This window comes from Strix uralensis, chromosome 11, assembly GCF_047716275.1.
Source record: "Strix uralensis isolate ZFMK-TIS-50842 chromosome 11, bStrUra1, whole genome shotgun sequence".
In the NCBI taxonomy this organism is placed as follows: Eukaryota; Metazoa; Chordata; class Aves; order Strigiformes; family Strigidae; genus Strix; species Strix uralensis.
Genome location: NC_133982.1, coordinates 13,736,126 through 13,760,112, shown reverse-complemented (window position 1 = coordinate 13,760,112; position 23,987 = coordinate 13,736,126). Strand labels below are relative to the sequence as shown.

Genomic DNA, 23,987 nt, shown 5'->3' with positions numbered 1-23,987 from the left:
CCAGCAACAGGTCCAGTATACAACTGCAATTTATCTTCTGCCACCTGTGGCCCTTCTCCAGTTTGCAAAAACTAATTTTGAAACTGTGTCCATCTTCAAATTTGTGCTGTATGACAATCACTTTTGGAAGAAAGTCATTCTATATTTTTGTTGTGCCAGGACAGCCTAATGTGTGGCTTGTCATCATTGAATGTACTGTGGATTCACCAGCAAGTTAAAAGTAGACATGACATGACAAAACAATCATGAGAAAACTGTAGATAGAGCCAAAACATCTTTACCTCTTAAAATGTTAAATCATAGCAAAGACTGCCCTTGATCTCTAGCCCAATTCCGCTATATAGGAGGTCTCTCTTTTCAGAGAGACCTTAGATTATATCCTGAAGTACAATCTGTAGTCCCCACTGGAAAGTTCTCATGCTATCATGAGTCTTAGACTAATCCTCCTTTGAGAAAAGCCAGCACAAAGTCATGTGTGTCATAACAGTCAGCTGAGCAGCTTGTCTTCTCCCCACTCCACTGCTGTGTGATGTCTGACACCTTTTTCAGCTCTACTTCTGCCAGCAGTTTTCTATTAACATCAGCAGCACAGAGTGAACTGTAAGAGGTTAGAAAGCACAGTGCTTCCATGAATGTTGACCCATGAAACATACACTGAACAGTCTTGAGGAAGAACAAAAGCCTCAGGGAATCCTCTCTCTGAAAGCCACTTGTCACTGGAAGAGAAAGATGAGAAGATAAAAGCAATCTGAGCTGCAGGTTACCCTACCCCATCCACCACGACTGCAATGTCCATGCTAGAAAAGCAAACTGTGGAAGCAGGCAAGAGAGAGACGCTGCAAAACCTAGATGAACACTCACCCTCCTCCTCCTCAGATGCATCAGACTGGTCTTGTTCTCCAGCCTGCTACAGGTTTTCTGTCTCTGAAAAATCTCAGGAGAATGGAAATTCTCCTTACTAGAAGACTACGTGCATTTCAAGAAGAAAAGGTCCAAGACCTCTATACACATTGAACAAGGCATCTAGTTTGCTCAAAAGATGGTAAGGATAAGTGCATCTGTCATTATTCTACAATGTTTCTTCTAAAGGCATAACTTTATAATGCTCCCTTTAATTTTTGAGACCAGCTCCTGAAGGTCTTACATAACTTTCATTTCATCCTCATTCTGGCAAACTTCTGTCACTATCAAGAATGAAATGTTCATCCTCAAAACCAACTCTAATAAAACAAGGACAGGACAAAATTGAACGAAGACCTTATGATTTGTCTCAAAGACAAGGAGTAAGATTATAAAAAGTCTAGGTGACTTACGAACCCCTAGGCTGATTTTAGGGCTGACTTTGCTCTCTGGTGCTTCTATGCATGACCAAAGTATTAACCAAGTTTACTCACTCCAGCTGCCTTCAGGTGTAAGTGATAAATACAGGGATGCTGCTGCTTATGATGATTTTGCTTCAGGGATAGTGAGGCTGACACGAAAAGCCTTCATTCACACTGTTTAGATTGGAGCTCAGCTCATGCCTTTAAAATGAAACTAATAAGTTCACAAAGTACAATCGAAGGAAAACTCTCCTCCCTTAGTGCCCAAATGCAGTTAGGGTATTTTGAGGCTTCAGAGAATCTGTTCCTGCTTCACTTCTCAAAATCCCCCTCTCCTTGCAAGAAATGGGTTTTTTTTCTTTGTCATGTTCACCAACATTCATTCGCCGTGCAACAATGATGCATGAGTTTCATTTAGGAGCATCTACTGCTGAAGGAAAAAGAGCTATTACATTTCCTGGACTAGATGTTCACAGGCAATGGTTACTGCTAATTTGTCTGTTACACTAGAAATGTGTCATTCCTGCCTTTGAGAGCCTTTAACTAGAAGGATTACACAAGAAAATAAATAACAGTAATACCACTCTCTGATTTCAGCACTTATTCTCTTCTGCAGCCCCCCTGCAATGCCTGTTGCCAGGCTTTGTCTACACTGGGTAAAGAAATAAGGAGAAGAGTAATTAAATAAATATGCCGATTAAATTGGTTTAATAGGCAGTTAGTTAGACAAGTATCTGCGGCAAATGGGGTACACAGTCACATATGGCAATTCTCAGCACTAAACTGCATATAAGGCAGAAGAGTATTATAAATGAGTTCACAAGCCTTTCAAATCTGCTCGGCTTGAATTGATCATTTTGCATTTTCTCTCAGCCAGATGCAAATGGACTGAATGTTCTGCAGCTGTCATCACCTCTCTGCACAGTTAAAGGCAGTTGCCCCCGACTTAGAGTGCAATTTGCTTTTCATGATGTACCTCCAAAGCTCTGTGCTCATAAAGGTTTTCATTTGGAGGGGAGCTGGCTACTGCTCCTCACTGGGAGAAGAAAACGTACACTGCCATAATGTCTGATTTACCATTTGTGGCTGATCTGAATGTTTGGAGCAGTAAAGCTGGCCAGCCCAGCGTAATGGTCAATGGCACACAGCTGGAGGTGCACAGCTGGCCTTACTATGAAAGGTTATTAATGGATTTTTTAGTTTTTTTCAGATACAGCTGAAAACAGGGAAAAATTAAGTAACTTGGGATGCACCATGCACCTGGCTCTACGCAAAGCACTTTGTATTGAAGAGCATATAAAGAATCAAACTCATGCTGGCTCCCCAGCAACTTGCTGTTCAGATTCTTCACCTGAATAAATTTGAAGGACTGAATTAAAAATGCCTCTTCAGCAGCACTTGGCAGGAAACAGTGGGAAGTGCCTCCTGCAGCAGTGCAAAATTCAATCCAGACAAAGATTTTTCATTTATCTCGTTGCATTGCTATTAGTAAAGCTGCATTATGCCTTCAAAGCCTCTCTTATACCCAGGTGAACATTGTGTTCATCTATCTCCTTGCCTGGAAGGCTCAAAGCAATAAAAATTGCTAGTTCTTAATCACTGCTCAGAGAAATCAGAAAAAATGCCAGATTCAGTGTGTCTTGTGCCCCCAGGGCAAACCAGCATGTCTCCAGTGAAGTTAGCGGAAGCAAAAGGTAATGCCAGAAAGCTGTTCTGGTGGATACAACAGGCTGGTTAATACTGAAAGGAGGAACTCCTAGCATGGGATATAGATCTAGATGAGGATAAATGTGGAGGGAGAACTGCCAGGAAGAATCCAGCACTGGCAAGGTTGCAGTAGCCAACTCAACTGTCTGGCACATCACTAATGTGTGTGCAGCAAACTTTGAACACATGCTACATGAGCAGGAGGGAGAAAAACCGTCTGCCCTGTCACAGTGTCCATGACAAATGACTCAAATCCAACTGCAACACATTGCTAGGAGCATCCATTCCAAATGATGTCCTGTAATTCATGATCTTTAAATAAATATTTTCTTCTCTCCCTTCCCTTGTCCAAACCTTAAATCTCCAGTTAGCATGCGTCTACATAACTGCACTAAATTTTCACGGAATCTGAAATACCAGGTCTAAGAGATGGCCTCCCTAAGCATTCAATGTGCGTTATGTGTGTGTGTTATGAACTGTCTCACTGCCCAGCAAACCATGAAGAGTTGTATTACAAAGATCTCCCACACCTTACTTTGGTTCCATATGTAATTTGGCTACACAGAAATAACCATCATTGCAACGGTTACAGGCCATCACACCTTCACTCCAGGAAAAGGGAATCAAATCCAAAGACTTGAAAAGAGTCCTCTTCATTTCCATTCTTGCTTTGTCTGACCAGAGGCAGAAGGAAACAAGCACCTTCAGGGTTTGGCCAGTCCATCCAAGGACAACCAAGGGGACACTGTCCCACTGCGGTACAGCTGAAGGAAGCCTACCCTACGTTCTCTCTGGCTTGCTCTTTATGTGACCCAAGCAAGAAAATGCAGATGAGAGGCAAAAGAAAACTGGCTTGGGCTGCTCTGGGCTGCAGGACCTGCGCCTTTAAACCTATATTCTCTACTGCATGGAGCTTTAAAGCCTAGTTTGTGAAAAGAAGGGAACATTTTTCTTACTGCAAGGGAAACAGGCCTCTCAAACAGTTTTGATCAGCCACTACAGTAACTCACCTTGGCATTATATAGTAATACAGTCAACAAAAACACAGAGCTGTGTTCAGCTCTGGGGCCCCCAGCATAAGACATAGACCTGTCAGAGTGAGTCCAGAGGAGGCCATGAAGATGCTCGGAGGGCTGGAGCACCTCCCCTTTGAGGACAGGCTGAGAGAGTTGGGGGGGTTCAGCTGGAGAAGAGAAGGCTCCGGGGAGATCTTAGAGCGGCCTCCCAGTACTTAAAGGGGCTACAGGAAAGGTGGGGAGGGACTCGTCATCAGGGGTGTAGGGATAAGGATGAGGAGCAACAGTTTTAAACTGAAAGAGGGTAGATTTAGGTTAGATATAAGGAAGAAATTCTTCCCTGTGAGGGTGGTGAGACACTGGAACAGGCTGCCCAGAGAAGCTGTGGCTGCCTCCTCCCTGAAAGGGTTCAAGGCCAGGTTGGACGGGGCTTTGAGCAACCTGGGTTAGTCGAAGGTGTCCCTGCCCGTGGCAGGGGGGCTGGAACTAGATGATCTTTAAGGCCCCTTCCCACCCAAACCATTCTATGATTCTATGAGAAATCACACAGGGGAAGCCACTAGCTCATGCAGCTGCAGGAGCCAAGGAGCAACTGGTATTGAAAAGCTTCCTCAATCTTTCTAGGCAGGAACCAGGTAGACCTGAAAAGCAGCATGATGCTGGCAATGTAACACTTGTAACAGGCTAGTGACAATTTGTAATCCAGTTTGCAGCATCAGTGTTTTTTCAGTGATTCCTAATAGCCAAAATGGAACAGTTAAGCAAGCCAGATTTCCACTCCCATCTGCTCCCCTCACAGAAGTCCCTTCCCACCCAAGCCATTTCATGACTACACACAAGCAAATGTAATCATTGAACATTCCCAGATGTTCAGTAATAATCTCATACCTTGGGCATTTATCATAATTCTCTGACCACGAGACAGGGCTGTGGAGCACTTGCTATGGGTCTTATAAAACAGGGTTGCCCTCTCACCTCAGAGACAGCCTCCCAGCCACCCACATGGATGCCTGTTCTTCTGGGATATACACAGCTGCCCCAGACTACACATACCACTAAAAATAAAACAAGAGAAAGTTACTCCACCTGGCACTTGCCATGTACACAGAGGTCGGTCTCGTAAGGCCCACATGGAGTACCATCGAGGACTCTGTCTGTCACCAGCACAGGGGAATCCTTCCCCAAAGGAGAGCAGAAGAGCTCACATGGCTTATCTGGAAAAAGAAATGCAAAAGCAATTGCCTTTAGGAATAGCACAAACAAGTGTTTGAGGCAATGGTGATGCAATCTCTACATGAATGGATTTGGAAAGGTATCTGCCTATAATCTCATATTTGAAGAAACATGAGCCTTTTGACTTAGGCCTGTCATTTCCCCACTTTAAAATATCAATGTTCAGAGGGTTACGTTGATGAGATTGGTCTTTTAAGACACAGAAAACCACTTAATCAGTGCATTTCCATGTATCTGTTTGTGAATGGAAGGTGTTTGTTACAGGGAACATTCAGCAGCCCGTCACTGTGTGAGCGTCTCAAAATTCAGACTACAGCCAGTGATTTAAGAAGAACAAGTTCTCCAGTCCATTTCTACTCTTTATGGACTGACTTCTTGCACCAGTTTGCCAGTAAGAACACTTGTATACATAAATCTAAAGCATTCTTGCATACATATTACCTACTATTTCCTTAAACTGATATTTGCAGTCCGACAAACACTTCTGTCAGCAAACTATGCTGCTAGAATATCTAGAGAATCATAGAATAATACCAGGTTGGAAGGGACCTCAAGGATCATCTGGTCCAACCTTTCTTGCCAAAACCAAGAAAAAAAACCCAAATTAATTTGAAATACATCAGTAAAGTTGTATTTTTCATCCATGCTAATGGCAATTGTTATATATTTAGACCTCACTTTGGAAAAGCTACTATTGTGTTTAGCTAGAGAAGGAGTTAAGCAAAAAAGCTTTTTCAAAGATTTGTATTATTAACTGGCAGCATACAGCAGATGTCAGGGTTTGCTGAATGAATTTGCCATTTGTTTAAGTAACAGATATTTAGGCAATGTAATGTTTTTCCTTTGGAGCTGACTCTGCTACTCACAGACTTCATCCAAGGAAGAACCTACAGACATTGAAATGAAAACATGTTTTGTTCTGCATAGTCAAGTACCTCCGCTCATCAGATGTAAGAGAGGTTTGCCAATACATAAAGCTAAGCGGTGTAGGCTTTTTCTAAGTTTTCAATGCAGTCAAAAACCTGAAAACAGCTCCCACCTCACTAATACATGTAAGTAGAGTTCAAGCACAGTGAAGATTAGCTCAAGGTTGGTTTGGATCTGGGTCTATTTAAATGCTTCTGAGTGTGGTGCTTCAATATGCTGAAAAAAGGTACTGGAGAACATTGCATGGGTGCTCGAACATGCCTCAGGAAACAGCGACACTGAGATGTGAAGCTGAGCTGCCCTCTGTCCATCTGTCTTGCTTGTCAGAGGAACTGACATATCATGTGGATGTTCAAACTCCCTGCCTTGTGTCTGATGCAAAGCAAATTCACAGAGGCTGGATTTTGATTTTACTTGCAGAGTGAACAGAGGAGCTGGGAAAGCTGTTGAAAGAGCAGCTTGTGCAGGAAACCACTAGTCTGACCGCCTCTGGACAGCCTCTCTTTCTGCAGCTGTGAGGTCTGCAGCAGGGCAGGAGAGGCTTCCAATTTGCATTCATGGAAACCACGGCAACATGGCTCAGGTGAGTGAGACTTTGCTAGATAGCAGGAACAACGTTGGCTGTTATCTTTTAGCAATAGCTTGTTCAGTCTTCAGGTGGCCAAAAAATGGCATATTCCCTTTCTGTGGCTGAATAAAGTTCCCACTGCAATATGCTACTAATTCTGGCAGCACTGATCAGAGATCAGTGAATCATCAGACTGAATCATTTGGGTTTTTTTCTTTTCTCTCCTATTTACAGGACCCTCAGCAACCCATAGTGCCTGACTGGAAACAGAGAGTCAGACAGCTCACCCCTGGAAAACACTGGGAGAGTCTTCCGTGACTGAAATTAGTCAGGGAAGTAGCTCTGCATTGTGTATTCACCCAGCAAAGCTATTTGGGGAAGGGAGAAGAGGGGAACAAGCAGCAAAACCAGCCTGTCTCCCGGGGCATCTGAAGCAATTGTGGTCTTGGAGGGTCTGCTGTGGGAATTGAAATGCTGTCTGTACGGCTCGTCTTGGTGTTGGACCTAATTTGTCAGTGCTAGCATAGGAAAGGGCTTATCCAACGTCTGGTCTTCTGTTATCAGTTCCAACACCACCCTCCTCTGTTCAAGTATGTCTTCAAGATGACCAAATGAAATGAGCTTTGTCTGTTTTTCAGCAGAGTGCAGTGAAATATGCTTGTTCCTGCAGAAAGGACATTATTACGACCCTTTTGCATATCCCCCCAACATCTGGTTGAATAGTAGATGAACAGCAAGATCCAGCAAAGCAAGCATTAAAGGGATGTAAGTAGGGTAGGGAATCACGCTGAAATGTCCAGAATTGACACACATCAAAAATGGTCCAGGGAATCTTTCTTTTTTTCAGTTTCAAATTAATTTGAACTTTCTAGTGTTTAAACTCCCATTTCCAAATACCTGCCTGTTCAGACTGGGAACCAAGCCACTTCCCTCCCAGCATTACAAAAAGATGAGTAAAGAACTGACAGCTCTGTATCTTCTGTTAAGAAGGCTGAAAGAACAGCAGGGCAGCACCAAGAACAACTAATTGTAATCAGTCTTTCAGCTGTAGCTAAGGGGAACTTACTGCAGTCTTGTAACCAACAAATGGGAGTCTTGCAGATGAAATCAAGATGGGCTGAGAAGCTGCAGTGAAAGAACAGCAAGGAATTACAGAGGAAGATGAGAAAACTTACCATCAACGATGACAGCTGTCAAGAGGCTTTTCTTCTTGTTGGTGTATCTGTCATGGGCCTGGCACTGCTGGTCCCTGAAGCTTGGCACACCTTTAGGGCAGGGTAAGTTCTCACACACAGTGTGCTCCACGCTGGCTCCCCGGCAGTTCTTCCCGCCTGGCCCCGGGCTATCAAGGGAAAGACAAACCAGGGTCAGCCAGAACAGCACTGCATCTCACAGGCACATTTTCCCTGTCCAAGGCAACTCTTGAAATAGCAGGAAGGATCCTTCCTCTCAGATGTTCCTTGTTGGAGGGCAAATCCTGCTCTCAGTGGCTTCAACATAAAATTATTCAAGCTCCATTCTGGATCTATAATTGGCTATATCTATAACAGATGCTCTGGAGTACTTCAGAAGCATATTCTTTTGTAGTATCCCACACACAGATCAATAAATAGGAGCTGCCTACACACTGCACAGGTCAGATAAGAGGTAATCCAAAATACTGTTCACCTGTGGGCACTAAGCAGCCTTCTTAGAAGATACAGAGTGTTTAACTGTTTGTATTCTGGTCATGAACCAAGGGATGTGACTAATTTTGCACTGCTGACCTGAATTTCTTCTTTGACTTCAACAGCAATTCATTCTTGTCCTAACCTATTTTCAGATGGAGTAGACAAATGACTGAGAGAACATACATGTGTGTGTGTGTGTACCAGCAGTTTCAGAAAAGGACTTCAAGTAAGGCACTCCCGAACTTTGGGTTCTCCCATGACATCAGGCCTGAGCTCTGACTAACTCTTCCTGTGACCTGGGACAAGTTTCTTAACTGATGGTGACTTGTGAGGGTGAGGCTTTGGAAGGTGAACTGAGCGTGACACCTAAAGTCTAAGTATTATTTATATTTGCACAGTCAGGCAGTTCAGAAGATCATTTGTGGTTCCATCACGAATACCAGAATTAAGTATTTATATTCTTAATAGGGAACCTAGAGGCATCAAGGTGATGCTACTGTGCCCTGGATCACACCAAATACCCAAGTCAGAAGCAGGCAACCCAGAACGTTTCACCTTTCTCTTCCCACCATTTGCTTTCCCCCTGCCTCAAACACTCTTAACAATGGGGGCCCAGCAAAGGTCTCTTCAGCACACATCCTCTAAGGTTCTGTCTTCAGCAGTTTGAAATTAAAATAACGTACCATAAGCAGGGTGCCCAGACACAAATCTGTGCAGCAGATAATCTCCATCCATTAAAACCACGCCATTTTACACATTTGTTTTTTAAACATGCAGGAAAGGCCACTAATCCAACATCAGGATTAAGCACCTGCAAAATCTATTTATTCTTATTTATGATTCCCCAGAGAAGGAAATCTCAAAGTCTCAACAACAGCCTATATTTTCTTTGCAAGACAAATAAAAAACCCAAGTAAACAAAAAACTTAGCCACCCTAACAGATAATTTCTGTAGCTACTTGCTGATACTCTCCTGAATTTGTCACATAACTATCTCCCCAGCTGTAATCAGCAAAGACGGATAAAGTCATGTTCTTACTTTTCTTTAACAGATGGCTATAAAAAGCAACTCCAGCCAAATTCCAGTTTTTAGCAGTATGACAGTCCATTCCAAAAGCTTCTTCCCCCACTCCCTCCCAGAAGAGCAATGAACATCAGGTTATATCACTCAGCTAATTAGAAACCAAGGCCCTCATTGTATATCATTTATTTGTGTCAGTGATCCTAGCAAGAGTTGCCCTGTTCTTTTACATGCTGGCTATAGGACTGGGTCTTTGATTTCCTACCTCTGCTGGACATGATGAATTCACCATTCGGTGCAACAGAAACGTCTGATTCTGCGTAGAAGAGCTTTATGCCAAATTTCAGCCTAGATCAATTTTTTTACAGTAGCTCTATTAATCCCAGAGTGTTTTGTTTTGTTTTTTTTTAATGGAAATGCTGATCTCCAGTGACGCTGTAACATCACAGAGAGTCACCAGAAGAACAGGCTGAACAAAAGCCTGCTTGCACTGCTAACACCTCTTCTCTGCCACGGGCACGTGCAAGGCAGCAGATGTGCTGACATCGATGCAGAAATCTTCTGGGAGGATTGTGTCTGCTGCCTTAGGCTGGACGAGACAGACACTCAGTCCAGATGACTAGAAGCATGATGCAGGCTTCCTCCCACATGAACCCTGCTCTCACATAAAGACATCAGACACACGAACTTTGGTTTCAGGACCATCTCTTTGGCTACAGCAAAAGAAATGTAGCCATTGAACATAAGAGACTCTGGGCATGTTTGTGTGTACGTGCACAGGAAAAAAACAAACAAACAAACAAAAAAGCAAGCAGTCAGAATACCCAAAGAGTAACAGAGCGCTCTCTCTCGATCACGTTATCAAGCTGATGCCCAGGGAACAGGAGACACAGCAGGACTATTATGGACTGTGCTCATCAGCAGTTGCTTTGGCTTTAATCTTTAGATGTCACTAACTTCTGAGGGACTTGCTATGAGTTTGCCAACACAGACTGGAAGCAAACAGCTCTCACTCTTGGTACTAATGGTCACTGGCAGTACTAAAATAATAACCAAATCCATTAGGAGACAGAGACTTCCTGAGCACCCACCACTCCCGGTCAGTGGGAGCTGCAGGAATGTAGTGCCTTTTGGCCTGCACTCCTCTGCTCAGCCCTTCAGCAGTCTGACCTCTCTTCCATTTCTAATTAAGGAGTAAAACAAACTCCTGATGTAGTTTCTCTCAAAATTAAAGAATTGGAAGCACTCATCAGCCACAAAACAACAGAGCATCTTACAGATCTGGGGGATGTTTCTACTCCCAGTAATCCAACAAAAAACAACATACACAACAAGACCTTCCCACCTCAGCTCCCCTCTGTCCAACAGCATCATACTTTATTTGGTAGTATATCACTGCCTTCTACTAGACTAGCTCCAGTAAAACACTAGTAGAATATACAGTGTCTATTCAAGGGGTTCAGGAACAAGCAGATAAACAGTCATGGACAGGCAGTCAGAGAAATGGAGAAGACACAGCTCTGCCATGCTCATTATGTTCTGCTCTGTTACTGTTTGGGTAGGGAATGGAGAATTACTGAAGTAATATTTTAATGAACTGATCTCAGTAATAGTATTTCAGTAGAACAGGCTTCTTGGCACGTTTAAACAGGATACTGAGGGTTTTCATCATGCAAGATGAAGTAAAACAATGACAGCCACTTTCCTTGTTCTCCCACAAATGGTTACCTAGCACTTGTTCATATACCTTCCTTCTGCTTCATTCCATTTTTGTGGATTCTTCCTTGTGTCCCTTCCACCTTTCCAGATGCTGAGGCCAAGACTTTGGGCATCATCTCTATCAGATTCTGCAAAAGAATCTGAAGGGAAAAATCCCTGTAACCCCAGGTGCCAAGCCCTGTAAAACATGGTCTCTAGCACTGCCTGGGTTTTCCAATAAACAGTGTAATTCAAGCCCACCCTGACACATGCCTGAAACAGTGACTATGTGAGATCTTCTGGTGGACAACTTCATGGCCATCTTCCACTGTATTTACGACAAGAGAATCCACCCACTAATGGAAGTGAAGAAATCAAAGCCCATTTATACTACCATGACCCTTTTATATGACAAGAGGCCACTGGAGGAGGGGTGGAGATTTCATTCTGATGTTCTGTTTAAGCCAGTGGTTTTCTCTTCAATCCCACTGTACAACAACAGTCCAAAGCTTAGACAAGAACACAAGGCAGCACAACTCAAAAGTCTGCCCATGCAAACTGGCTCGTGACACACTGCCTTACAACCATGTGGAGGCAATACATGCAAATACTCGGAGAAATTACAGAGAGGAAAAACCAAATCAAACAGTGAAGCAACTGGTTTAAAAATACTGATAGTCCCATAGGCTCAAAAGTCAGCTGGCAGGAGTAGAGATTCCAGTTAAAAAAAAAATAAATCCCAAGACCAAATATATATAAAATAAAAGATAAATCCCTTAGCCAATATTTTTGGACAGTGAATAAACCAGCTGCAGAAGTGGGCTGACGCCAGGAATTTGAAGCAAAAGAAGATCACGTGTGTATCCCCAGCCAAGAATGTATATGAGCAAGAGAATTTTAAAATCAGTGTGCAATCTTGGAGGGAGCATTTCCTGTAATTTAAGAAACAATGATGAATGGATTTAGGTTTGGTCAGCACTGTGGTTAAAGAGACTTTTTGTAGCTGACAGCAAAGAAACCAGCTCAGTCCCTTGTTCAGGAAAATGAGATGGTAAAAATCAAGCCTGGACATTACAGACATGCAATTGCAGTTCAGCGTTATTTAAGGAGAGGAATAAACAAAAATATCCCTTTCACATGAATACAGCTGAGCAGCAGCCAGACTGTGCCTATCCATCATCTAGGCATGTCTTCAAAGTGACTATGTTGCTAGCCAGAATTTCAGCCCCTATTTAAAAAGAAATGTTTCCTGTGCTTTGTCTGTGGAGAGAACCTTAAAATATGAATAAAGTTAGAGATACACAGCTTGGAGGGCTGCTCTCAAGATTGTGAGCACCTTCACTCATCTCAGAAGTTATAATGCACAGAAACAGGGGTGGTCAGATAAATGGCTACCATGGTAACCTGTTCAGGCTTCCCCTAAGAAGAAAAGACTTCCAGATGTGCCTCAGCTGACATGACGGATGAAGCATGGCACATGGGAGATAACAACACTTACATTTCTTCCTGAATTAGAAAAAAATTCAAGCCCAAGCAGACACCATAGGCTTATTTGTAGTCACTGTGCAGGAGCTAAACAGCACCCACCCACTGCACTCTGTGTACAGGAAAACTTTCCTTTTCATATGCAGCACATCCTGATGTACAGAGTATCCCCAGGTGCTTTACCAACACAGCTGTATGACACTATGACCACTGTCAGACACTCTATTGCTTCCCAAGCCCAGAGCCAGCACTCGCTGCCAAACTGATTTCTAAGACATATTGGCTCAGTTTGGTCTGTAGATCCAGATCAATCCTTCCTCAATCACTGCAGTGCTGGAGAGCAAACACAGCACCATTTTTTCCTGCCAAACTGCACGTTTTTAATTCAACTGTATCTATGTTTGAATCAGTGCAATGGGCCACTTCCAATGGTAACACTTCAAGCCACTTCCACAGAACCTACTTCACTCCGAGTCACTCCAGGACTTTGACTTGGCTTTGGTGCTTGTGAACAAGAAATCTCTCATGTCCTCTGCACAGCTCTGCTGCCCATTTCTTCGCCGTACTCTTGCAGCAAGGATTGTCTAAGTGCTACATGCAAAAAGAGATCAGCACGACGTGAAGACTTACGGGGGATTGTCGCATTTCCGCTGTCTGAATCGCACTCCTGTGCCACATGTCCGGCTGCACATGCTCCACTGACTCCACATGCTCCAGTCTCCATCAACATGCTCAGGGATGGGAGTTTTACTGACACACTCCCCAGCTCGGCACCACTGAAATGCAATTGTGTTAGCACAGGCTGGAAAGAAGCCCTGATCTTGCAAATATTTCTGCACAGGTGGACATAAAAGGATGTCTGAGAGATTACAACAAGCCCTAGAGATTCAAGGCTTCAGTGAGATGGAGGTGGGAGAAGGAGGTGAAACATGGAAATTTGTGTCACCCTCAATGAACCCCTGAAGGGAGTTCTGTCATTAAAAACAATAATCACAGAATTGAGCCCCTTGCTTTATAAAGCAGATAATTATCTAAGTGCTAAGACTTAAAGCCACACTCTTCACAGAAACCGAGTCCAAGAAATTATACCCCAAAGCAATGTCTTCATCAACAGTATTCCCAGTATGTACAAAATAATTGAGGTATTTTGGACCTAACTTGGATGAAGCCCCAAACAACCTTTGATTCTAATAGAATTGCGCTGGCTCCTGACCAAGCAGCAAACTTGGCCTATTCTCCTGCTCTGTCCAGGATATGATAGAGTAAGCACTGCTAAGCAGTCTTATGAAAGAATCACCAGGACTCCTGTAGTTAGAAAAACATATATCTAAAAATCTTTTGTCTCAGTTTCCTTGTCATGCTTTCCAGGACACAGCTTTTCTTGCCATTGCTTATCTTTATTTGCAAGCAAAGAAAAGGTCTCTAATCTTTGATTTTCGCAACAAACTTTATAATTTTACTCTTTCTCACCTCCCTGACCATACAACATGCAAAAAATTTTAGAATCCAAAACCAGTAAGTAGGGGGCTGGCAGTTACCAAACCAGTCAAGTTCCTTCATAGCCTAACAAATTATCATCTGCACTGGGAGAATCAATCACGTACCATTTACATACCACATACCACCTAGCACAGCCCAGCTCAGAGGTTAAACATGTTCACTTAAAGTAGTCAACTTCTGTTAGCACAGTAGGTCAGCTGGCAGGCAACAGCTGAGCCTCCGTAATTCCCACCCTTGTGGCATTGCAACCAGTTACTGGAATGGTGATTTTCACTGGAGGGAGATCCACTAATCTGAGAGTTTATTTTGTGTTTCTTATAACAATATGACTTTGTTATCTGAATATATACATACAGTACAGCAAACAATGCTTCAAAAGTAACTGAACATCACCTAATTTGAGCTCAACACGTTTTGAGCTACTTTTAGAAACTATTAAGTTCTTAAGTAGCCCCTTTTTCTTTCCCCATCTTTCTCCACTCCCCAAATGTCAGCCTAAATGCTCTCCACACTCGCTACCTCAGATATAGCCAAGAACACTACTACCTTAGCTACCCTGAAGAAACACCTCTCATGAAACAGCACCAGCAGCAATGAACAGAGGTGACAGGAGCGAGCTACTACCTAACATGACTCGCAGGGTACTCAGACTGTGCACTTAGAGTGAGGCATGGGGTCTTCCTGCACCGTTTGTAGAATGCCTAGACCACCAGAACTTGACTACTGAGGTCTCCAGGGGCTACTGAAATACACGTAACATAAAATCAGAAAGACTTAACCCAATCCAGCTGTTAATTGAGCAGTTTCTATAACAGAATCAGTATAAAATATGGGTTTATGGTAAATACTGAACATCTTGGAAACATTATTTCACAGACAATGCTGGAAAAAACAAAGTGATTGCTACTGAGCATTTTGATTACCTTGTCTGCGCCACATTCAGTGCCATCCAGAGGCGGGTCCAACTTCGTTTTACAGGATGTATCTCCTTCCACCAGGCACCAGAGCCCAGCACACATCAAATGCTGTAATCACAAAGCAATGAGGTGCAGTTATTACTTTTGGAGATGTCAGCTATCATTATGGGATACACTTCAAAGCTCAGGCAGTCTTTCTCAAGTGAATCCAGAGGCATCTAGTTGGTTTGGGAGCAATTATTTTTTGAGGATAGATTGGCATTAAGTGGTTGGGCTGGAAACATAAAAGAGATTGATGGATGCCACTGTCAGGAACAAAACAAGTAGTATATTAATTAAGCAGATTTCTTTTCATAATAATAAATCTGGTCCATTAAAAAAGAATCCTATATGGGAGGCCAAGATGGGTGCTTTGGAACCATGCCACATTCTTAGATGTCCAAGCTGCTTAATTACTTGTATTTTTTAAAAAGATACTCAAGTAACACAGTCAGCCCTGCTAGACCTGGTGGTAGCTATAATCAGCCAGCAATGCCCCTTGGGAGAAGAAGATCTTAAGGTGGAATGAGAAAGAGGAAAGGATTTTGTGGTGTGCCATGCAGCAGAGGAGAAGCCTGGTGACAGGCAGGGTAGTAAAGGTTTGGTGGTGAGAAATAGCTGCTAGAGACCAATGTGCTGGAGAAGGTGAGAAGTGAGATGTGAGGCAAGAGCAGCAAGAGGTACAGCACAACTTGCTACCAGACTTGAAACACATTCCGGGTATCATTACTCAACATTGCTGCTCTGCTCAGCCAATGTGTGTTGCAGGGATATTAATGCTGACCACACTTGCATGATCTGTCAGATCAATACATTTTCAGAATTTGAGAAAAAGAACCAGGAAAAAGGGCCTTTACATCGTTAACATTTTCCACAGCATCCACCGTGACTTGCATTCCATGAAACTGGATGATTTCAATACAGTGCTACAGATCTGAATACCAAAAAAAGAAAAAGAAGAGTTACATTTCTTTCCACTATTGTTCACGTTTCAATGTAATGGTAAAAAGATGAGAACCCTGACTCCAGTGCCAGCTGGTCTTGTCAAGATTTATTGCACCTCATTAAATAGTTGAGTCAACACGCTTCAACCTTATGGTTCTTTCACAATGTAATGTAAGAGACTGTGGGTGCATGTGTGTTTTGTGTACATGCATGTTGGTATGTCTATATAAAATAGATCTGTACGGCAGAGGGTGCAGATGAGATAAATCCAAATACCAAGAGTGATGATGTAAAACATTCTGAAACAAATAGTTATCACAGCAGTATCTGCATCCTGTTTTATTTCCACATTTCTTTCTGGAAAGAGGATTTTGCACTATTTAAACCAAAAGAACATTCATAAAAACTAGAAGCAGACGGCACAGTTCAGCAACATCTGTATTAACCACAACACAAAGTCATCGTCAAACAAACAAACAAGAGCAAATACACCAGGGAAACCTAAATCAATGAATTTTCAAAACATTTTCCCCAAACTAATAGAGCATATGGGAAAATATCAGACTTTAGTAATTTTGACTAAATGACTGTGACTAATTAGCGGTTTACCCACAGCTCTGAAAGCACTTAAGCACCAATTAGCCATAAGGGCATCACATACTGTTTTACAGATAGGTATACTGAGGCAGAAGAATTGACAAGCCAGAGATTTCAGAGCTTACTGAGAAATCAATTGTTCCACACTGCAATGCCCAGATTCTCAAACTCCCACCTTTTCTGGAGAGTTCTAAAATAAAAAAGTACATCAATTAACTGTCCACAAGTGTTACAGAAAAAACACTAATCTAGACAATAACGCACTTAAATTGAGAAAGTTTTTCCCTGAAATGCCAAACTTACAGCTCTGAGAGGATGCTTGTTTTCCTAGTTGTAAAGCTACATCACCCTTGCATGTGTCTTAACTCCTTGGGATCTGAAGGTGGTGGGTTATTCTTTATATTAAGGCTACACACATGGACAAATAGAAAGGATTCAAAAGCAGTTAAGATATGTTAAAAGCATATCACACAACTGAGTGGAAGGTACCACAGAGGTAGGGCGTGCCACATCTAGCTACAGGGCACAATTAAATGCAGTCTATGAACATGACATACTTGCTAAACTCTAACAGCTTTTTTGTCATTACAAATATTTGTATTGGTGACCTATAAATGTTGTTACTGTTAAGTCAAGTTCAGGAATTAATTGACAGTCTGGACTCTCTCTTCTCCCTTGGTGATTGTGGGCAGAGATCTTGTGAAAGCACCACCAGCAATGCCTCCTTTCAAACTGTGGTTGGGGAATACCGATGCGTAAGATGAAGGGAAGCTTCAGAGATGAAGGGTGCAGATAGCAAGTATTTCCACCTTTCTAGGCTTCAGCCTCTCTCTAATATATATCCACAAAGCTTCAGAGCAGAATGTGATGAGAAACCCTTCAGTGTGATCTCCTGAATGACCCAGACAGGAATTTTGCCCAGTGGTTTCAGAAGGAAACCCTCTGCTTCTGCTTTGTGTAAGAAAGACATCCTGGGTGAAGATGCAATGGAATTCACTACATCCCTAAAGTTGTTCTAGACACATATGAGCACCATGCTAAATATCTGTGCATTATGCAAGGCCAGTATTTGTTAAGCTTCAGCTTCAAGTCCCTGGATTGTAAACTGCACGCAAATCAGGGTTAAATTCTCCTCTTTGATGTAAAATTGGAAGGAGGAAGGGGGTGTGGTGGAAAGAGAAAGTCATAAAAATGAAGCAGCTTTTTGTACAATTTTGGTTGCCAGCCAGAATTCCTCCATAGCCCACAAGCACGTGGAAGGTGATAAAGCCAGCTAACATGCCCAGGTAGGAGCCATGGCCTGGGGGAAGCAACAGGCACAGATAACCTCCACAGGTGTGTCTGTACCAGCAGAACTACAGAACTGAGCCCAGCCTAAAGACACAGCGGGTGCAAATACACACATACATGTGTGCATGTGTAGATGTCCAAATATATGTATATGTTTGTGCCTATATATACATGTATACACATTCATGTACACACACCAGGAGATAAATCAAGGAAAAATCCCTTAGCAACACCAACCTTTCTGAAATTTCCCATCTTTGAGGTACAGAAAACATAGGATTTTTATAGTATCCTTGTGTTTGATACAGAATACTAAATGCAAAGCATATTTCAGGAAACAGTTACAGAAAAATCTGGTAACTGCGCTTCAGCTCTGTGTTCTAGTGCCATACCACTACAAAGCTCAAACGCTTGTTAGTGCAGTCCCCTGTATTTAATACAGCATTCAGATACCCCAGCAAAGATTAAACCGTCAGCTTTGGTATTGTGTGTTCCCAAGATGTTTTATCATGTTAATAGCTCATTTCAAAAGAGATCATATAACCTCCTCAGCTACAATAGAAACCCAAACAAAAATCCCCATTAAACAGTCCTATAGCTAACCAGTCACAGTGACTGACTTTTTAATAGTTAAATAGCCAGCTTTGTGGGGAAATATCAAAGTGAGAAATGGCAGGACTTGAAACGAAGTTGCTTGTATATGAGTGGCAGTTCAGAGCTTATACTGATACAGAAGAATCCATCAAAAGAGCTGTATTACTGCTAATTGTAAATTCAGCAACCAGCTTTTAGACAGCAGGTCTCTGCCTGCAAAGTCTTCCCTGCAGCATTCAAAAAGTGCCAGTTAGGGTTTTCCAATGATAGATATCTTTCACTGGAAAAATATTGATTTGTTGAAACTGTCTGGGGGGAAAGGTCATCTTTGGATCAGCTCCCAGTTTGAAGTATATCCAAGGGCAAAACAAAATTTTAAAAAAGTGAGATGGTTGTTGAAAAGTAATATTTCAATAAAAATTTAATTTTTTTTTTTAAATTGAAATGCTTGTTCACCTGAACCACTAAGGAATTTATACAGACAGAAAATAAAATTTAAAAATCGAAATAAAAATGGAATTTTTATAAAGGTGAAAATTTTAGACTCTCAAAAACTCCTGGAAGATAGGAAAACTTGTCTGCACAGCTGTTAGAAACCACTCCTGAGAGAGGTCAGAGTCCGGAAACTCCCAAGCTAGGAGATATCTGCTCGGCAGGTGAACGACGCTTCCAATTACAGGTATTATAATGGCATCTGTTTGAGAAAGGGGCCTTACTGTGCCAGGTGTTTTCTCTTCCTCAAAGAACTTGCAGTCTAAACAGACTCCTGGGAGCTTGGAGATAAAGGAAGCTTTATCCCTCTGTTAAAGGTGGGAAGATGAGGAACAGAAAGGGATTAAATGTCTTGCTGAAAGTCTGCTGGGAGACAAGCGAAAACACTGCTCAGAGCTCTGCAGTCCTCTGCTTGGTGTCACAGCCACAGGCTCACCCTGCCTGCTCTAGCTAAACTTCAGGGTAAAACCAGAAACAACTCTGGGATACTCCCAGGAACATGTCTGGCTGTGGGCCTTCCCACCTTTCACAGCTTTTCATGCTTTTTCACATCACATACTGTTTCTGAAGTCAGTGTTTACCTTACATGTAACTCCATCCCACATGTGCGCCAGCACAGACTCGCAGCGTGTGAAGCGCTATGACCACTCACATGCGGCTCTAGGGAAGCAATCTATTTTAGGTTCTTTAACTCAGTGCTGCAGCTGGAAATGAGGAGAAGCCAGAATTAGTTCAGCCAGCTCTTTGCCCACAGGCAGTAAGTCTAGAATCTGCTAGTTTCTGGGCTAGCTTTGCATCACCACTCTTACTAAAATCAGCGTGATTCTGCCCGGTGACCTCATGTGGTCTCAGTGAGAAGAAAGGGCTCACAATACTCCCCTGTCTCAAAGCCTCAGATTACTACCCTACAAGAGGAAGCTTCCAAATCTCCAAAGCATCAAGGGAATCCAATGAATAAAGATGTCCTTCCCATCAGGGAACAACTCTGCAGAAGCTAGTTCTTTCCCTACACATTCACTCTCAAACCTTGGATTAATTCAAAAAAAGAAACACTTATTTCTCCTGAGAATGAATTTGTTCCTGCTGCCTGTTGCCCTCTGGAAAGAGGAACCTCTTATTTCTAGCAGGAGAATTAAACCACTAGGAAACCAATGAGGAGATTATGAAGAAGGACTTAGAAAGAGTAAATATCCTTAAGAAAGAGGAGCAAGAGACCACATAGCACACAGGCACGCTTATAAATAGGCTGGCTTTCAATGAAGTATCAGATCTCTTTTCTTTTGCCAAGGTTTTGGCTTGGCATATAGCTAACTGTGAAAGAAAATATGCTTATAAACAGAATCCTAATTAACACCTATTAAGCATAATAAACACACAATTTACACACGCCTTCCTGTTCAAAACACTACATGTTCTTGAAGCTTCACAGCATGCTTCTGAGGAGGAATTCTTTACACAACAAGGTGAGAAAAACAATGCCTCCAATTTCTACACTGTTGCTGCCTTTAATTTTGGGTGCATAAACAACTGACAACCTACAATGGAGGTGACCACTGTTGTTTGCTACTGCTAATTTAGATGGAGCTTCTTGCTGTTGAAAACTAGATGAAAAGTGCTCAACATCAGAATCCTGTAAAATTGGAAGGCACTTTTGAAAAAGAGACATGTGCTACCCCAGACAAGGTAACTGTGAAGTTTGGATACATGTATCAGTGGCCAGCTGCTGACCTTTCTCTAGAGCTGATATTCCAAGGAACAAGTGGTAGGTCCAATAGTGGAAGCGTCTGTCTATCTGTCCAAATGATCCAGAAGTCAAGGGAAGGCTTGATAAAGAATCACAAGGACTATCCTAGAATATTCAGGCAATAGTCAATATCTACTAACATCTTCTCATTTTAACAACACTGGGCAACAATCCCACAAATTCATAATGTGTAATTTTATTCATTAATGACAAAGAAGAATGGATCTTTACTGTTCGACAGAAAGCATCTCAGACTGTATTATACAAACCAATCATATATGCAACTAGAAAAGGTTTCTTAAAACACATTTCCTTATTTTCACTACCTGGTGATCACCTTGTTTCTTCAAGAACATACAGAAACACACGTGCACATTATGCTTTTTGGATGAACCACCAATAACCTGCCTGCTTGGAGGCAACAAACAAATTTAGAGTTGATTCCCCTTTATATTAGTTTTTTTCATCAGTGTAACTCCATTAACTCAATGAATGGCCTCTTAATCAAAACTTGCGAGTGGAAAGTCACCAACACCAGGCTCAAATGTATAAAATCAACAGGATTGTTTTAACTCTTGAGGAAATGGCCCTTGGCAGTTAAAGAACTCTTAAGGAAATGGTCCTTGATAGTTAACTGCCTTCAGGTGCTACTCTTTTCCTTGTAGAATGGTACAAAAAACTTAACATAGTCATTTCCGAGATTTGTTAATGTTCTGTATCAGAGAAAACAAAACAAACTGAACTCAGCAAACATGAAGAGTGTCATGCTGGGTTTGGTTCTCTGAGCTAGATGGCTTGCTATGCATCACTCCAACTACCAACAAGAGACCCCATATGAAATGTGCCCTTATATATATATGGGGTGATACCAAGAGCTTTTCTGATCTACAATTAAAACATAAGAATGTTTCCCCTTTGTCTTTCAGGAAGAAAGATAAAATATCTGTCAGCTTCCATAACAGTAACTTACCACGACACACTGCTCACCACAGACAGGTTTGGATGTCTAAGGTCTGAATGAAATGAACTGGTTATAATCAGTCTTTGTAAGAGCAGATGAAAGCTGAAGGATTAGAAATATCCAGAGCTCTCATGTTTTGATAATGTTAGCAAACGCAAAGCCAGGCTACTCAAGAACTGCCCCAAACACACTTACAGACAGGACGATGAGCCCTGACCTCTCTACAGCGGATGCAGCAGGGATCTTTTGCCAAGTGTGCCATCAGCTCTCATAGTAAAACTGCTCCTAGGGCTCTATGAATGGCTCTGCAGGGTAGATGGTAAGAGATGGAGAAATGTAAAAATTCTTCTTTTGAGAGGGGTTTGGCCTACTGCAAGCTCTTCAACCTTTCCTGTGAGGAAGTTAAACTGGAATTAATTACTTCTACACTGGAAATGTGCAATGCAGTATCTGGAAATTGTTCCAATCTGGGGGAGATACAAGAAACCAGTATTTTAAGAAGTGAAGAGTGGTTTGAGATGCCTGACTGGAAATAGTTCAAGGAGGGCAACCTTTCAAAGCTGGTAGAAGATCAGGGCTTCTGGAAAACCACACAGCTTCCCTGAGACTGTCTCTAGTTTTAGCAATTTCTGGTGCTCTCAAGGCAAACTAAATGCCTTCTCCCCGCCTAAAGTACTTCTTTGCAAAGCACCAGTTCTGTTTCATTTTTTCATATAACTGGAATTAAAGTAATAGTGAAAAGAAAGAGATTGAAAAGACAGTATTAATGAGACCACAAACTAATTTTATGGCAAAGAAGACTTTGTTAAATATTAATCTTTTCAGTGCCTTTAGGGCATTCATGAAACTAGCTCCTGTGGGTCTACAATTCATAGACACATAGAAATTCAAGTAGAAAAAGATAAGCTTTGTCCACCTTCCTACCAACACAGAATTCTTTCTTGCTGTATGTGCTCTTCAGCTTTGCTGAGCCCAATTTTCAGCACCTTAAATGAGAGAATTCAACTGGACATGTTACATCAGCTGAAGAAATCATGGAAGTATCCTTATGTGGTCAAACCTGGAAGAAGTAGAAACATGTGGTGCAAGGCACTGGAATAGATTCATTCCTTTGTATTAAATGTTAGAAATTTTGTACTTTAACTTATTACCATTTCTACCTCAGTACACTTAAAAGAGCTCTAGCTAATCAGCTATGTCACAACCACAGCGGCTATATTAGCATGGTATTGTACATGCCATGTGTTAAGTGCTGAGGTCCATACTACACACAGCCCACCAAGAAAAGGCTTGTGAGTTGTGCTACCATCTAGCTCAGGAGAAGATATCTGCCCATGATGAAGGAAGGGCAAGAGCTTCCAGCAAGTTTCATAATCAACCTGATCACTTCTGTGTAACACTGTGTTTGCAACTTAAAGCCTGAAATTCTGACCTGGCACTTTGCAACACCCATCTCTTACTGTCTTCAGTGAGAGCAATGTTCACTCAGTAACTTCCAGTGAACTCCTCAGGCCTTAACACCTGATTGCAGGATAAGGAAAGTATTGATCTTTTAAACAACAGGCAGTGTTGTCCATTAGAAAAAGGAAAAAAAAAGGGGGAAATTAAAAGAATGAAATCACAGATTGTGTTTCTTGGCCATGGGAAAAGAGAAGGAAGGGACAGTAAAATAAACATAGATAGGTACACACACTGTTCAGATGTGGTTGTGAAGATTATAGGAGTTTTCTCTTGAAGTGTTTTGCAGATGGGAAGTTCCCAGAAGGCCAGCGGGAGAGGTCTGAATGCCCTTCAAGCTTGTTATACACTATTTTCAGGCTGATACTCAATCGCATTTTGGCTAATTTAGTTAAGTTCAAACTTCAGCTGTAGATGCCACATCACAAGGCTACACTAATTCTCCTCCCCTTGTGCTTTAATAAGAAATGTAGGATTTCCAAACTCAAGTGCTTGATTCTTAATAGACACTCTGTATTATTTTTAAGAGTTTATTATTTTTATATTCTTAAATTTCCACATTGTATTTTTATAATTTTATTTTGGTTCCCCTCTCTCTTTTTATTTTTCTTTAAACCACTGCACCAGAATGTGTTTTGACCATCTTCCAAACTGAAACACGTACAAAAATTTCTGAAGCATTCCAATAATTGTAAACTGGGCTGTGCTGCCCAGGCAGGAACTCTACTTCTCTCTCTTTATTTCTCTCTCTTAAACAAAAAGTATTTCCACTGAAAATAAAGAGAAAAAGGTCTTTTTGCAAC

The 23,987-nt window shown here is 41.9% G+C and overlaps 1 protein-coding gene across 1 annotated transcript in view; it reads right to left on the bottom strand.

Annotated features, from left to right (window-relative positions):
* ADAMTS17 (ADAM metallopeptidase with thrombospondin type 1 motif 17) overlaps positions 1-23,987 on the bottom strand; it is a 192,710-nt gene that overhangs the window by 66,725 nt on the left and 101,998 nt on the right. Inside the window, exons 11-14 of the mRNA XM_074880340.1 lie at positions 15,071-15,172; positions 13,278-13,423; positions 7,949-8,115; positions 5,132-5,259 (exon numbers count right to left, since the gene is read on the bottom strand). Of these exons, the coding sequence (XP_074736441.1) occupies positions 5,132-5,259; positions 7,949-8,115; positions 13,278-13,423; positions 15,071-15,172 (543 nt within the window). The remainder of the gene's footprint in view (positions 1-5,131; positions 5,260-7,948; positions 8,116-13,277; positions 13,424-15,070; positions 15,173-23,987) is intronic.